The sequence below is a fragment of the Caloenas nicobarica genome, chromosome 19 (genome assembly GCF_036013445.1).
Source record: "Caloenas nicobarica isolate bCalNic1 chromosome 19, bCalNic1.hap1, whole genome shotgun sequence".
Lineage (NCBI taxonomy): Eukaryota > Metazoa > Chordata > Aves > Columbiformes > Columbidae > Caloenas > Caloenas nicobarica.
The window spans coordinates 7,792,598-7,808,205 of NC_088263.1; the positions used below are offsets into that span (position 1 = coordinate 7,792,598).

Consider the following 15,608-nt stretch of genomic DNA (forward strand, 5'->3'; position numbering starts at 1 on the left):
TAAACTGAAACACCTAACGGGTGTTGGACCAGGATGTGCTTCAGCAGATCACCCACGACCTTCCCAGCATAACACACATAAATCTATTCGCTCATGCGACTGGGTCAGAGCCCTCGGATGTGAATCTCGTCGAAAGCCAAGATTAAACCTCATTTGCACGTAATATGGGAATGCAAGAAATTAACATTTAATATCATCGCAAAGCCTTCTAGGCCCATCTCAACCCCCTACAGAGCCCAACGGCCCCAAAATATTTCTTCCAGGCCTTTTCCCTGAAGCTCTTCCCCAGAAGAAAACCTTGGCAACTGATACGAGCCCTTGTGGAATAAATTGAAAAGAGGCACACTGACCTTTCTTTGCCCATCGGACTGTCCCCTCGCTGGAGTGAACGTAATTTTCAAATTTTGTCTGCAAGACCGTGGCCCGCTCCCGGACTTCCTGAGGGTCCGTGCCACAGGATTTCTACAAGGGCGGTGGGAGGATTAGAGGAAAGAGAGAATTTGAGTCAGGAATAATGAAGCAGTTTACAATAGATTTAATAACAGTAAAATCACACAGTAACCACCCAGGGGCCAACAAAGGTAATCCTCTCAATATTACTAGAGAAAAAAAGATACAGATAAAGATGTTAAAGTCAAAGCAGCCAGTGAGTGCTCTGTGGTGAGGAGAGAAAAATCAGTTTTAATTTTGTGTTTTCTAACATCTTTCATCCATCTTTTTCCGTTGCTTTTTTTTTTTTCTTTCAGATTCAGACAGATCCCACCGCTTATTTCCATTGGAGTTATTTGAAATAACTCCCCCAGTCTCTACACTGACGTTGCAAGTTGCCCTGTGCAGCTCCCCCAAACACCCAGCCTGTTCTGGGCACTCGTGGGGGCAGGAGCTCTACGTTCAGCCCCAAGTTCCAGAGAATAGACCAAATTCCATACCTGTGAACAAAGCCAACTAAATCGACTTCTCACTATTGATGTCTACGTGAAGTTCTCTCACTGTCAACAAGTCCTAGTTCACTGTAACTGCCGTCGTGTGGTTCCTCTAGAATAAGACGAGCCCCTTGCACCAAAAGCATGACAGAAGAAACTTCCTTAGACCAAAAGGGCAATTTTGCACGTGCTCAAGCTTTCCCAAGATCAGACTGCAGGATGCAGTTCAGGAAATGGAAAGCAAACATTCCTGAGAGCAAGCTGTTACTGGGAGAGAACAGAGGCTGTCTCTAAAGTATCCAAGCAGTGAAAGGGCATGTGGACCTGAAAACAAGAGAATTTTTGATGGAAAGTTGGCAGCAAAGTGCAAAGCCAAGCACCCACAGATGTCAGCCTCTCCCAGGAAAGGACCACAGTTCTCCAAAGCTACTCAGACAGGAACCAGCGTCCAAGAGCATCAGGTCCAAGGCAGTAACTTGATCCTGGTCAACCCCCTCATGTGACCAAAGCTGAGTGAAAACAAACATCCAGCTTCCACGATTCTGCCCTAGGCCTGTGCCAAGGCAACAATCGTGTTGTTCCTCCTCGGTAGATTTGCATGCTAATGCTGCACAACCCTCCTTCCCTCGGTGCGAGCATCACCTCTGCGCAGCTGCTGGTCCAGGGGAACCAAATCACACCGACACCGCCAGCCTTGGCCATTGTGGAAGCTGGACAATGCTGCTGGCACCCTAAACAAAATGTTCTGCTGACCCAGATCTGCCCATCTACTGCCTAACAGCAGATCTGCCCAGAGACAGACCCCAAATTTAGTCTAAGTGCCCCGCACAGCGTCCTCTTTTGAACCTGGGATCCCACAGCTTCCAGGCGCTGGGTTATTCTTCAGCAAAGCAAACACGTGTGGAGAGCAGAGCTCCTGTTCGCTCACCGCCTGGACTAACCGTCCATCTGCATCTCCAGCAAAGACAACGGTGGGTATTTTACGGCTACAGGAGGAGTCTCCCAGATCTCAGGTCTCTGCTGTCTCCCAATGCACTCGAGAAACTCACAGCACAGTCCGCTTCACAGACACCTTTTAGTTGGACTCAACGTGCGCCTATTAATCAGCTGGAACAGCCTCCAGTCGAGGGGCCTCTCTAAAGGTTTAATAAACGACAAGTGGAGCCGCCTTCCCGAAGTGGACACTCGTTGCTGGGACTAACAAGTTTCCATTGACGTGAAACATAAAACTTTCTCCCCTCACCTGCTCCTCCTGGCCCCCATCGCTTTTCTTTTGTTAAGCCTCCTGGCAGCACAAAGTGTCACCTTCCCAGCGTTTTTTAATATGAATGTGAAATTAGTGAGGTTTGCCCTTTCCCCTGGCGGACAGAATCCTCTGTTATTAAAAAGTAAAGCACTTTAATAATGAAAACTTTTTCTCTTTTTCCTGTGTTTTAACTGTTTAAAATTAATGAGAAGGGCATAACGGTTGTCAAAGCGATATTGAAAGCCGGGTAGCCAGGACCGAATAAGCACGAAAATCCCTCCAGAGTGTTAAATAAACAGTGCTTCAGCCCCCTCTGAATCCCTCTGTTGGTTATTGTATACATTCTGTAACAGCACTCAGAATAGATCTGAGCACCGGGGAGGCAGAAAGGTTTCAGAATTCCAATAAAGGCCTCAAATTAAAGACAGCCTGGTGCGAATTCCAGGAGAAAATTAAAGAGACCTCAAGCTTAAGTGACAGGTGACTTGCTTCTGTGTCACAACTGTCAGGGGATTTAGTGATAATATGGCAATATATTACAAAGGACTTTTCTTATTCCCCCCTTTAGGTTTCAAAATGAGGCATCTCTTCTTCCTGGTGCTAGGGGAAAAAGAAAAAAAAAAAAAAAGTAAGACAAAAATGAGGGATAAAAAACTAGGTGCATAATTTCCAAAGTGTGAGGTCAGTCCAAGAGAAATAAATGAAAAAAAGCAAATGGCAGGAAACATAATGTACTCAGAAAACAGCTTCTCCTGTCCTCCCATCTCCACCTTGTCTTTCATCCTCTTCAGCCCCTTGAGACAGATCTCGTTTTAAAATTGCCCCCTAATGGGCACGAAAAAAATAAATCTGTGTTTGATTCCTGCCTTCCAGGGAGGTTCATCCAGAAAAAAAAAAAAAAAAAATCTAAATTTAAAACTGAGTCAGAGTGAAACTGTGAAAATAAAACCTGCAAACCGCGCGAGTGTCTGGGCACACCAAGTAAACCAGCGCTACGGGACGTGCACGGGCAGCCAACCTGGATGCTTTGCTCACACAAGAGCTTTAATCCTGGTCATATCCTGGTTGGGATTAACAGGACAACTAATTTGAGACCTTACACATTTTTCCAAGGCCCAAAAGATAAAAACCTACCCCAGAGGTTTGCTTGATCTACTCTCCATCTAGATGAATCTGTTTCATCTGTTAAGTAAGAAGCATTCTTTTCATTATGGAGAAATAGCGGGATAGGGGAACTTCTACTCTGTGTTTGCTTAGAGTAAAAGCCTATTCTGGCAGATCCCTGAGAAATGGTGTAACGACTGTGATCAATAACAATATTTATAAGCTCAAAGAAGAAATGGGCCTGGTTACAATGTTATTTAACCAGTTCAAGACATCTAGGGGGCTTCTCCAACTGCCAAGTACACCAGGAAAAGACATTCAGCAGAAGGAAACTTGATTATAAGGACTGCAGCTTTTAGGTTTGAGAGGTTGGCCTAAGTCCCAAAAGCCTCTGATTTCATTAAGAGAATATGTTAACGGGAGAAGGGATTGAAACACAATAAAACTAGACTGAGGTAGAAAAGTTCTTTCTTAAAACAGTATGGAAAAAAAAAAAAGGGGAAAAAAAAAAAAGGAAGGAAAAAAAAGCCAGAAACCCAGGCTGTAACATCTCCTGCTTCCATTATACTTCAAAACAAAATGAAGGATTTTGTTTTTATTAAAACTTTTTACTAACCTCCACACACCTCTTCTAGAACTCACCAAGTCCCCCTGCCCCCCTCCATAAAAGTTGAAAGATCAAATTTATTCTCTTTGTAGGCAGGTGAACATTCACACACCCAGACATAGCCACATATATATTTTATACACCTAAATATAAAATATACATTTTACAGGCACTTCAGCTTGCTCCCTAGCTGCACACAGAAGCCCAAAAAATACATGTTCCAATGTGGTACTTATAATGGACTTGAGTTGAGGCGATGAGAACCGGGGAGCATTATAATGAGGTTCCTGTGTGCACAACTATAATATATACATTACTCAATGTACAGCGAGCTGATAAGCAAAACCAACACCCTCTGGCATGGCAGCATCACCAACGGGTCAGGTTCAGCTCCTCACCAGTCCTCAATCCCTCTCTGTCCTCTGCCATGTCCCAACGCACTCCCAGCTTATTGTACCATCTTTATGGCAAACGTACAGAATTTAATAGACATTAACTCTCCTGAATACTTGGAAACACGTCCCTGCAGCTTCTGAGGAAGGTCTGCAGACCACTTATGAGCCCCTAATGGCAGTAAAATACAAAGCTAACAAACAGAATGAAGCCTTGCTTGCCTTTAATATATTTTTCAAGGAATTCCTGAAAAAGTCTATTTGATATTCACAGAACTACTGTAATTTCATCCCCATTAAATTATATAGGTTTTTTTTTCCATAAAGAAAACCCTCTGTTTCTCAGTCCCAATCCTTTCAGATTCTGAGTCACATAAAAATAGGTTATTCTCTATTCACAAGCTCCTGCAGCAGATTCAGACCATCCTACAGCCAGGGTGGATCTGCCTCAGCTCCAGTGAAGTCACCAGCAAAACCCCGTTGGCTTTGAAGGCAGAAAGAAGAGAGGAATTCAATCCCACCTTTGACTGCAAGTGAAAGGAAGCAGCTCCAGCTGCACATGTACCCATGTACAGCACCTGGCAGGGCTTGCCCAGGCAGCACTGCCGAGCAAAACCTGAGTAATATGTTGGATTTTTTAAAAATATTTTTTGAAGGAAAGGGAGAAAAAACAAAAGAGTATTTAGAGTATTCTGTGCTTAGCTATGTAGAGTATTTTACAATTTGAAAGTGTGTTAGAAATTTGATCAGTCCTGCTAGCAAACAGGCTTGTTAGCTTTTCATTGCTGTTCCCAAGGCAAGGACACAAAGGTGTGGAGGTGTTTAGGTGAGAATTTTCAAAATGAATCAATGATTTTGAATCTTCTCAAGTACTGGGCTCTGACTTTCAGTAACATTCAGCAGGCATTTCCTCCTGCCACTTTTCAAAAGCCAAATGATCATTTCCTATTAAAAATATTCTCTTTTTCCCCATTTCCCATGAGATAACACTTGTCCTCACGTCCAGAATAGATTAATATTCTGTCCCACACCAGCGACAAATTTAAAGTGTAGTTTCTGTATAATTACAATTGCTGAAAAACTCTCCAAAGGAAATGCAAAGTTACCCACCTATAAGCACATTGGGGAGAAAAGGAGAGTATTTATACACAGAAGAACTATTTAAAATAATTTCTGCATTAACAAGTAACACCTAAACTTTTAGGTATTTGTTAAACAAGTTAAGAGGTCAAATTCTAGGCATTTAAAACGTAGACATTACAGGCTTATTTCAGTGAAAAACTGTGCAGTGGTGGGAAAGAGCTTTAAATAGAGCTGTATCTCCGATGAGCCACAGATCTGGCTTTCTGTGAAATATAGGGCATGTAAGAGAACTGAACACCTTTCAAAAGCGTGTTTACCAAGAACACCACAGCTCGTAACAGTCATCGCAGGAAACGAGAAGGCTCATACATGGTATAACAGAAAGAACGAGCAGGCAAAACAGCAACAAGAGAGAAAAAAAAAAAAAAAAGAGCATGCTGCATCATGCTTGATGCATTCTTGACTTCTATTCAAAACGAGGGTTCTTGGAGGATTTAATTTGCCGGAATGCAGAAACGCCTGTGACATCAATTGCATACGACTGAATTCTGTGAATGAGCAACTTGAAGGCAGACCCAAAGCTTGCCGAAATCAAACAAAAAGATGCCTGTCAACCCAGTGAGCTTTGTTTTAAGCTCCAGGTAAATACAGATAATAATAAAACCTAACGTAACACATCACCGAATACATTATACTCATTTCTTCAGAGAAGTTTTGTGTCATTTGTGATCTCCAACAGTATTTTAGTGCCAAGGAGAACAGAAACATTGTGGGGAAAAAAACCCAAAGCTTTTGCAGCCAGAAACTTTTACTGTCTGTTACAAAAGTATTTGCTGAAGTGTTGGAAGCTACTGCTTTTTGGGGACAATGGTTTAAGGATTGGACAATTGTGAAATAAGGCAGTGCTATAATTATTTACACTGCCTGACATCATGGATATACCCACCCTCGTACTGTGAAGACAGAAGCTAAGGGAGGAATACTGATGATGATAGGCTGGGAAATGCTAATCAGAGCAATTCCAAATCAGCAGAACAACTCACCTTCCTTCCTGGTCTGTGCACCTTGAAGCGATCATCCTTCATCAGGCTGGATAATACCTTCTCCATCTTTATCTCTGAAACACTGAAGCAACAAAGACAAGAAATTACCATTTCTCCTGCTTTTCAAATATAGCATGTAACGAGCCACAGGCTGATAACGGATAGCAAAAAGATTGAGATTTACACATTCAGCTTAAGAATTTATCCCTGAAATACATGAAGTCTTACCCCAGACACTCAGAAACCCTAAAAGTGTAACTCCTGTAAAATCTCGGTCCCAAGTGAACTGGTGCTTTCACTGGAACAGCGACACAATTTTACCCACAACCTTGTCACCACTACAAGTGACCAACACACACTTAAATTCTTACAGTATCAAAATAACTGATGGTGGGCTTTCAGTTCTCCCTGGTTCTCAACAAAACTAACCGATTAAAGAAAAAAAAAAAAAGGCTTTTAATTATATTTCTGTTGGTTTTTATATTTTTTCTTTCCTCACATTGAGTAGCACCAAGACAACTGGGAACCATTTGGTTATGTTTTCCACAAAAAGAAATTCAAAACAGAGTTGAAGCAGCTCACGGCACTAATGCTTCTTGTAGATTTGCTTTATAACTATAAACAATAAGATGTGTAAACCCTACTTTGAACCCAGAGGGCGTCAAACCTTTTATTGTACATTAGATGCCATGGGCAGGGAGCAGAATGTGTCTGCATTTGGTTGCTTGTGCAAGTGTGAGACTGATGGAGACACACACATCGAGGCTGGAGAGATGTGCTCCACTTACTTTGCTATTGTACTTCTCTTTCATCATATCTCCCCCAATTTACCTTGCAGATTCCAGACGTTGTTCAGCCCTCATTCAAAGGAACACACTGCCTTGATGTTTCCACACATTTGTTTCCATCCATGTTAGTGACCATGCTCCCGAAACCAAAAAGCTAAAACTAAAGCTGTGTAAAGACACAGCTACTCCCTCTCATCGTGACTCAAGCTCAGAGGGTAACAATGGGATTCCAAGGAACTCTTCAGATCAAGCCCACTCTCCGACAGGTTCCTTCCCCCCGGTCACATCATCATTCTTTCCCACATCATCTTACGTCATTCCAACTTCTTGCTACGTTGCTTGGGTCAAAGCTCAGAGACACGCTCACCCTCCAATTCATTTATAGCTTCAAAAGCCACCTCAGACACAAAATACACGGTTTGATTTCCTTCCCTGTTCTAAGAACTCACCTTCCCTCTCATCTGAAGTGTAAAGCCAAAGCCCAGCCCATTAGGGACCCCACAGCATTATTTTAAAATCCAGGAGGCTCAGTCAGCTGTCCTGGCCAGGCTTCACACTGGGCATTTATTTTCATTCTGTCAACTCACATTCCTCCTGTAGATTCAACCAGATGATTTATTCTCCAGTCCTGCTTACAAGACACTGCTGGGCATTGTCACGGCCCAGATACTAGAAACGCTTACAAACCTGCTTCATTTTCAAGTGACTGGTCCTACTTAGAGGTGCATTTACAGGAGACTAGAAATTCTTCATCCTCTTTAACGCTGTCTTGTGGGGCACACACACACCAGGTGACACAACACAGGAGCAGCTGTGCAGCTCCAGGCCATTAATATTACAGCTGCATGCAAACTGGGTCCCATTTCCAAGGGAATTCGATGATAAAAGCTGAAGTTTGTGGGCCCAAATTCTCAGCAATGGGCAAAGGACATCGCTAGAAGAGATGATCTTCCTTTTTATATCATAAATACTGCATGGAAGCCAAGGAGTTTATTTGGGGTTACACCAGTCTAAGGAAGGGCGAAATCTTTGGGGTCCAACAGTTCTCAGACTCCTGAGTCTCAGATGGTCAGGAAGACACATGCCGTTTCTGAAAGGAAGCATTGCTGATCTTCTTCAATTTGTAAAGTATAGAAAAGAAATTATAACCCCCAAGATATCCCCTTTCTCTTCACTCAAACACCTCTAAACACCTGGTTAGGAGGAATGGATTAATTTTTGCCAAACTAACAGTAACTGTGATCCTTGCCTATTTCCCAGTCCGTCCCAGTTGAAGCAACAAACACCTTTACTTTTGCCATCTGCCTTTTCAACCTCAGGCAGCCCACCACCGCAACATAAGGAAAGGAAAAAACATGGTCCAGAGAATCGGCCATTGAGCCTGGAAGGTACGGGCCAGTGTGGCCATAGGATATCCTATATGGGAGACAAGCCCCATCGCTGTGCAGCTGGGACTCCCGATGTAGCAGATTCCTCCGCAGAGGATGCAGAAAGGCGGGGGAGCGATGGGGGAGAAAGGGAAATGGAGCATAAAAAGACAACCGAGGGTTTCTCTTTGAAAAGTATAACAGTAAATTAAAACACAAATGGCAAGCACTTACGCAAGAGTAAAGTCTACCTCCTCAATTCCCCCCCAAAGGTTGCGTTGATGCCGCCATGAATGAAAATGTCAAACCCCTTGACATTGATCTGTCTGCGATGTCACCCCCTCTCCGATCCCGCTCTCTGGCACGCCGCCAGCTCGCAGCCGAACAGATCCGAGTTCGCAGCGGGGAGCACCGTGTGAGGGGGGCGAGCACAACCGGGGAGAAGGGAGAGAAATGACTCGTGCCTTCACGGTGATGCGCTTCCCTTTATAAATTAGTTAGGCTGCCGTTAGGAGATAAAGAAATTATCTGATAGCTGTCGAGGCAGGCGCTGTTAGATTGCAGTTGAAGGAACTAAAAGAGACATAAGGGAAAAAAAAAAAAGTGAACCTCGCTGACTTTCTTCTGCTTCTTGCCTCCTCCCTTTGAAGGAAAATCTGTTAGTTATGCTTAGAGCTGAGACAGAACATTTTGGAGTCTAACCTTTTTTTTAAAAAAAAAAAGAAAGAAGAAATGTACAGAAAACATGAGTGTGCATGTGTGCGCACACACATTTACAGTTAGGTAGAGGAACCACAACTTCGAGCCACACAAAGACCAAAAAGAAAGTTGCTGAGACCGGCACGCAGCTTTCTTGAGCCCCACCGGGAATTACTGATCTCAGCAGAGCCAAAGTGAGATCGTTTTGGCAAAGGCAGACGCTGCCTTTCCACCGAGGAAGCCAAGGAGAGGCTTCAGGTACCGGTGAAAATTAATTGCGAGCGATTTCCAATTTCAAAGGCAGTCATCCCTAATTCCAAAGTGGATTTTCATCCAGGAACAAAGCCACGTCTGCTCTCATTACTTCCGACTCTCAACATTTCTGGACTCACTCCCATGCACGCTGGGGTGGGTGGAGGGGCGTAAGAAAAAACTCTGGGTCAGATCCTCATCTACTGCAAATCAGCACGGCGCTGCTCATTTACACCAGCTGAAGGCTGCGGGGACCCGTCTCGTGCTTTGTCTCCTTGGAAATACATATTTTATGAAGTATTTACATTTCAATAAACCCAGCGGGAATTTCATTTAAAAAATAAAACATTAAAAAAATAAAACAAATTCACAAGGCACACTCATCCCCAACAAAAAAACCCGAGAGATTTAAAAATTAAGCAAAGACTAAAAAAATGCAAACTCCAGTAACTCGTGCAGTCCAAGTCAAAAGCTACAAAGACTCAGGATAAAGAAACAAAAATTATCAGTGCTGAAGAGGATCAGCGACAGTCCAACACATGCTGTCTTTCACCCTCGCACTGAATTAAATTGTCAGGATTATCACCATAATGCTCTGTTTATGAAGGGTAACGGCAATTTGTGCTGATGGCACTTGCTGCCTTTAGCTTCAAGCTGCCTTCCCGCATCTTCACTGTAATTCATCAGCTCTTTTCTATCCCGTTGCCCCTTCTCACACCATGTGCTAGAATGTGGGAAGAGCAGAGGACACCTGACTGCAAACAGGCTGAATCGCCCACCCTTGTCAATTAGAGGCTCATTCTCTTCCATCTGAAGAAGGGGGTCAAGGAAGGCAAATTATACTCCTTTTTTGGCAAGTCTCCTACCTGCAGGGCAGCACGTTTTATGAAGAACATAAAACAAACAAGAAAAGACAATCACCAGAGTCACTTGGCTATTCTGATTTGAGAAGTGGAGGAAAAAAAACATATTCACATAAAGCTTGCTCTGCTCATTCAGCACAGTCTTCTACAGGTTCCTGAAGAACAGTGGTTAGCTCAACAACAGGTCTCCCTAGCAGATATAATTACCAGCGTGACTGACACTCCTCCTTAAACTTGTTAAAAAACAACAAAATTGGGTAAAAGCATTAGCATTTAAAATTTTTTAAAAAAAGGAAATTTCCCTCTCCTTCCTCCAACACTTCCAAAATATTATAAAATAGAAAAATAGAACTTTCCACTTGGAGTTAAAAATTCACAATTATGTGGGATTTCACCTTTAAATGTCAGTGCTGTTTGTTACATGAAAAAAAAACCCTGTCAGCTTAGCCCTCCATGTCTTGCTGGTGTCTGCTTAATAGATAGTTACCTGGGATGATGGATGGCTCTTTGTTAGACCACTAAATGGCTCACAGCCTAGAATAAGCCCGTATTTACTGCCAACATTTGTTTGTTTCAAGGATGCAAACCCAAATCCGACTCCAAGTAGCTCCACCCGACATAAACACCAGAAATAAAAGAGAACTAATTTGTGCACAAGTTTACAGGGCTCCATCAGCTCTGGTACAACACTAAAGGGACTCGGCTGATGTTCTGGAAGGCTGAGAGACGGGGAGCAAGGAGAGTCACATCCATCCGGCTGCCTGCTGAGGAGGATGGAGACCTGACTGCGCTCCTGAGCAGCAATCCTGAGCGAGCTGGGGGTTCTCTCCACAAAAGGACCACTGCGCAAACAGAGCTGGACTAAAATCTCATGGTGTGTTGGCCATCAGGTAGCTGACTGCACCTTGGGCTGGTCCTTACCCTCCGAGGTGGAGCCGGTGGAGAAACTTTCTCAGGTGGCTTGGAAGCACATCCCACATTTGGTCTGCAGAGTCCACCCCCGTATTGCCCTCCAGGACCATACTGGGCGCTCACCGCTCGCAAAAGCCTCTACTGTTCCTGTCACAAGCCACTTACGCACCACGTCTTGGCCAATTACCTGCCAGATACGACCCACAGCTCCCTAGCTATTTCTCCACCGGATCTCTCCTGAAGAGAATGCACCATCTCTGACAAGATGGTGCTACGCCGGCAGATGGCCAGTTAGCATCTGACAGGCTCATTTGACTTGTGATCTCCACGTAGCCACGTTTTGAACCTGGGGCCAGAGAGATAACAATGGAGTGTAAAGGATCTCCGACTATCATCTCCTCCCTGCCCCTCACCACACACTCGCTCACGCACAATCTGTCAGGCTGATGATTTTCACACACTTTCCTTTTTGCCTTTTGCTAGTCTGGGGCCGGTCCTGCATCACAAGAATTAATAAGTTCTTATTAAAACCTGCACGAGACACAGTCCCGCTGAAAGTGCCACAGAAGGTTAATTAGCAAGGATGAGCTGAAACTTTTGTTCGCGTTTCTGACTCACTTAATCTTGTGAGAAGCCAGCAAGCTGACATATTCTGCCTCCGAAGGCGCCAGGACAAGCAGGCTGTTCCCGCGACAGCCAATGCGAGCCGTCCTCCCGATCCGGTGGATGTATTCCGCAGGTGAAGCCGGAGCGTTATACTTCAAAAAGGGAACATGAGAAGGGAAAGGAGGAATTAACAGAACACAGCATGTTAATTATAAACGAGACGCTCAGCCTGCTCATCTGAAACAAAAGGGATCTCAGCAAAAGCACCTCCCTCGGAACTGGCCTGTTTATAAAGAGCCCGTCGGGCTCATCCCTGTAACCATCACTCAGCCCCCTCAGCCGCAGCAGTTTTTGACATGTGAATGTGACACATTGGCCAACTTTCAGATAATAGGACAGTTTCCCCATCTCAGTGTCTCTCTTTGCCTTTTACATTTTATTTCTATACAGGCACATCAGGAACATGTTTGCTTCGCTTAAAAAAAAAAAAATTTTAAAAAAAATCACCTCACAAAGACCTCAAACCAAACAGCCCCACAGGACTGCCCACACAGGATGCTGCCTGCTCTGCTTTTGGGAGAAAAGCCACAAAACAAAAGATGATGGATTCGAATTTGGAGTTGGGTTAAATTGCTTTGTTTGGATTAAAGCAAAAAATGGCTGGTTACTCATTAGAAACAACCTAAGAGAGACGGGAGAGTAAGTCCTTTCAGCAGTGTATGATACAGGTAGCAATCGTCTTCCCATCTATAACTACCAGGCACTGCGGAGATGTTGCTTAAAGCCCCCCTAACACAGCAGTGCCTCTCATTTATTTCACTGAGAATCAAAACTGCCCAGCCATTTGCAGGATCTGATAAAGGTGACGTATTTCCCCCCCTTTAACCTCCCCCTATTCTTCCCCTCGCTACCCCCCTTTTCTCTGGAAAAATGAACATGCACAGAGATACTGCTCAGAAATGAGCCCTCAGCAGTTTAACTGGAAAAAACCCAACAACCAAAGCCCACTCTAGTGTTTATACCTGTGCCCTCTGGCAAAGTTTCTACTGGCTAGAGGTGTGAGTAAGATGCTGTGAGCAATCTAATTGCTCCCTGCAGGTCCTTGCTCTTGGACGCAGCTCTCAGGACAGCTGAGATTTCGCCTTCTGGACACACAGAAGTCTCCCAGGGCTTTAGGTAATTTGCACTATGTTCTAACACTGGCAACTATATCTTTGGTTAAATTATATTAATATACAGATCTGGGAATTAAAGACTTCACTTCCCCGGCCTTCTCCAAGTAGCTAGTTGCTACACAATCTTTTTCGAAACCACAAAATTAAAATCAAATTTGCTCCTGAAGGGATGAGGTAGAAATTAAAGGGCTGTGTTGAGGGTCTGTGCCCTGTTCTTTTTACCCAGGAATCACTTGATAAAAGAGAATTTGTGGATCAGTTTTTCCTCAGTTCAACTAACCTTTTTTTAATTATAAATCTTTTATAAAAATGAAATCTACCTCATGCCCCCACTTTCCCCTTTGAAACGATAGGATGCTATTTTTAAGGTTCAACCCATCTCCCATAATTCCTGTTTTTTTCCAAAGACAATATTTCTGTCAACAGCAATGCGGCAGGTTTTGGGTGGGGTGGTTTTGGTTTTTGGTTTTGTTTTTTTTTGCTTCCACAGAAAATCTGAACTATGCAGTTCTACTGAAAGCTGAATGCTTACAGCTACCCAGCCCCAACCCAGCAAAGCCCCATGTGAAACATTCAGGTCATTGCACAGGCACTGTTGAGCTGCTCAAAGTTTAACGTTAGGATTGCACTTAAACTCCTCCTGGAACTGCCTCTCCAGCAAGCTCAGAAACACAGAACTGCAGGAGATGGCCAGTACTTCACAGGATTTGGCTTCCTATGGGGGGAAACAGGGTGTTTCCTCCCAGCCAGTGGAATATTATTACACCGCTGATGATACTGGAGTTATTGAAGAGGAAAACAGACTGTCAAAACCAAAGATACGATAGCAATGCTATATCCAAGCAAAACCTTGAGTCCCAGCTCTGCAAATGTGGGTCTCCTGCACCTGTAGGCATCAGCACAAAGCAAACTGCAGAAAGAGGGTCTGGACTGGAAAGGGATCTCATCTGAGCAAGACTGCACTTAATACATATGTACACACATACACACACAGCAAACCTACCTGTACAATCCACGTAACTTGAGGCAGGTCTAGTCCACGTGCTGCAACATCCTTTAAAATTAACAAGGAAAATACTTCAGTAAAAATGCTTTGAAGATGCCAGCAAAGTAAGAACTCTCCAGTCATGGTGATTACACCAGGAAACAACTGCCCGTGCAAGTAGGAATTTTATGTATCTAGTTTGGGGAGAGACAGACTGAAGGTCAGAAATAATGTTGAGGGTTTAAAATGCAAGGAATATTGTTAACAGACTAATGCAATAAAGAACGTTCCACTACTATGGCGCAAAGCCTGGAGGATATAAACCCACTCATTTCAGGAAAGCGGTGTTGAATTACCACTGTCTGCTACAGTTCTCTTACATTATATCTGAGAAAACCAACTGTCTCAATGTAGTGATAGCGTTGGTTCTTCAGTTTGTCTCATCGATGAAAACAGATCTGCTTGTAGGCACCTACTACCTAAACACTGAGAGAGGCAGAATTAAAGCTCTGGAAGGCAACTCTGTTTCTGAGCATAACTTCCTCCAGAGCAAGCCTAGGAACTAAAACCATCAGGCTGCTACTGATGAAAAAGAAAATGGCCATGAAGCAAATGGCCAAATGGCCAAACCCTGAGTGGAATGTCCAACGATGCACTCACCTCCACCTACAGCTAATTAACTGTTTCCTAGGTGATGGTCTGAAGCTGAGGAGCAGATGACGTACAGGTCACCTGGCCCTACGATAAAAAGCCAAGAATTTAGTAGAACCTGCAGGAAGCTGAAGTACAGCTTGAGGAGAGGGAACTTCAGCTGCCCCTTAGATTTTCACCAGTCTGGCTTTGATTTGGAGAAACAAAACTCAGCCCCAAAGAAAAGCATCTGAAGCTGCTGTCAGGAGTGTTATTTGACGTGCCAGCAGGTGAGAAAACCCATCAACTTGGAGAGAACTTGAATGAGACCCTTTAGTTACCCACAGCCAGTATAGCTCAAAAAACATGTCCTTTCAAAGAGAAAAGAGAGTTTAAATATTGTTCAAAACAGAGAGATAGTGCAAACATGTTTCAATCTCCCTTCCTGATTTTCCGTTCATTAGTAATGTCCTCACATACTCCTTGGATTTCACATTCACCACGCGCAATAGCAGAGCAGGTGTGCAGATTTAACTCTGTTAGAAAATGTTTTGGAACACATGTATCTTTTAGCTAGCTGCAAAATAGACTATATTAAGAACGTAAGCAGGAGCTTAATGTACTAAAAATGTGTCAGCCACCCACTGAAGTGTTTTCATGCATCTCCCACACACGTTAAAAGACGAGGAAGCTGATGTTTTGGCAGCAAAGGCCCTCCCATAAGCACTAGCCAGGTTGCTTTGTGGCTCCAACTGCAGTAAAAGAGGAGCCACTTTCCACAGCGCCCACTCCGAAACAACAGACACTTTCGCTCCAACACGCTCATTAAGAAACGACTCGTTCCCAGAGTCAGAATGAACAGATGTACAAAAAGCCATTTAAAGGAGGTTGGAGAAAATAAATCAAGAGAAGTCGGGGAACATGTACAGCAGT

At 43.7% G+C, this 15,608-nt stretch overlaps 1 protein-coding gene across 2 annotated transcripts in view; it reads right to left on the reverse strand.

The window, feature by feature from the left end:
• The window catches only part of DDX31 (DEAD-box helicase 31), a 44,152-nt gene that overhangs the window by 11,794 nt on the left and 16,750 nt on the right, over positions 1-15,608 (reverse strand). For both annotated transcript variants that reach the window (XM_065648421.1, XM_065648420.1), the window contains exons 15-18: positions 14,064-14,114; positions 11,898-12,037; positions 6,399-6,480; positions 351-462 (exon numbers count right to left, since the gene is read on the reverse strand). In XM_065648421.1, the coding sequence (XP_065504493.1) occupies positions 351-462; positions 6,399-6,480; positions 11,898-12,037; positions 14,064-14,114 (385 nt within the window). The remainder of the gene's footprint in view (positions 1-350; positions 463-6,398; positions 6,481-11,897; positions 12,038-14,063; positions 14,115-15,608) is intronic.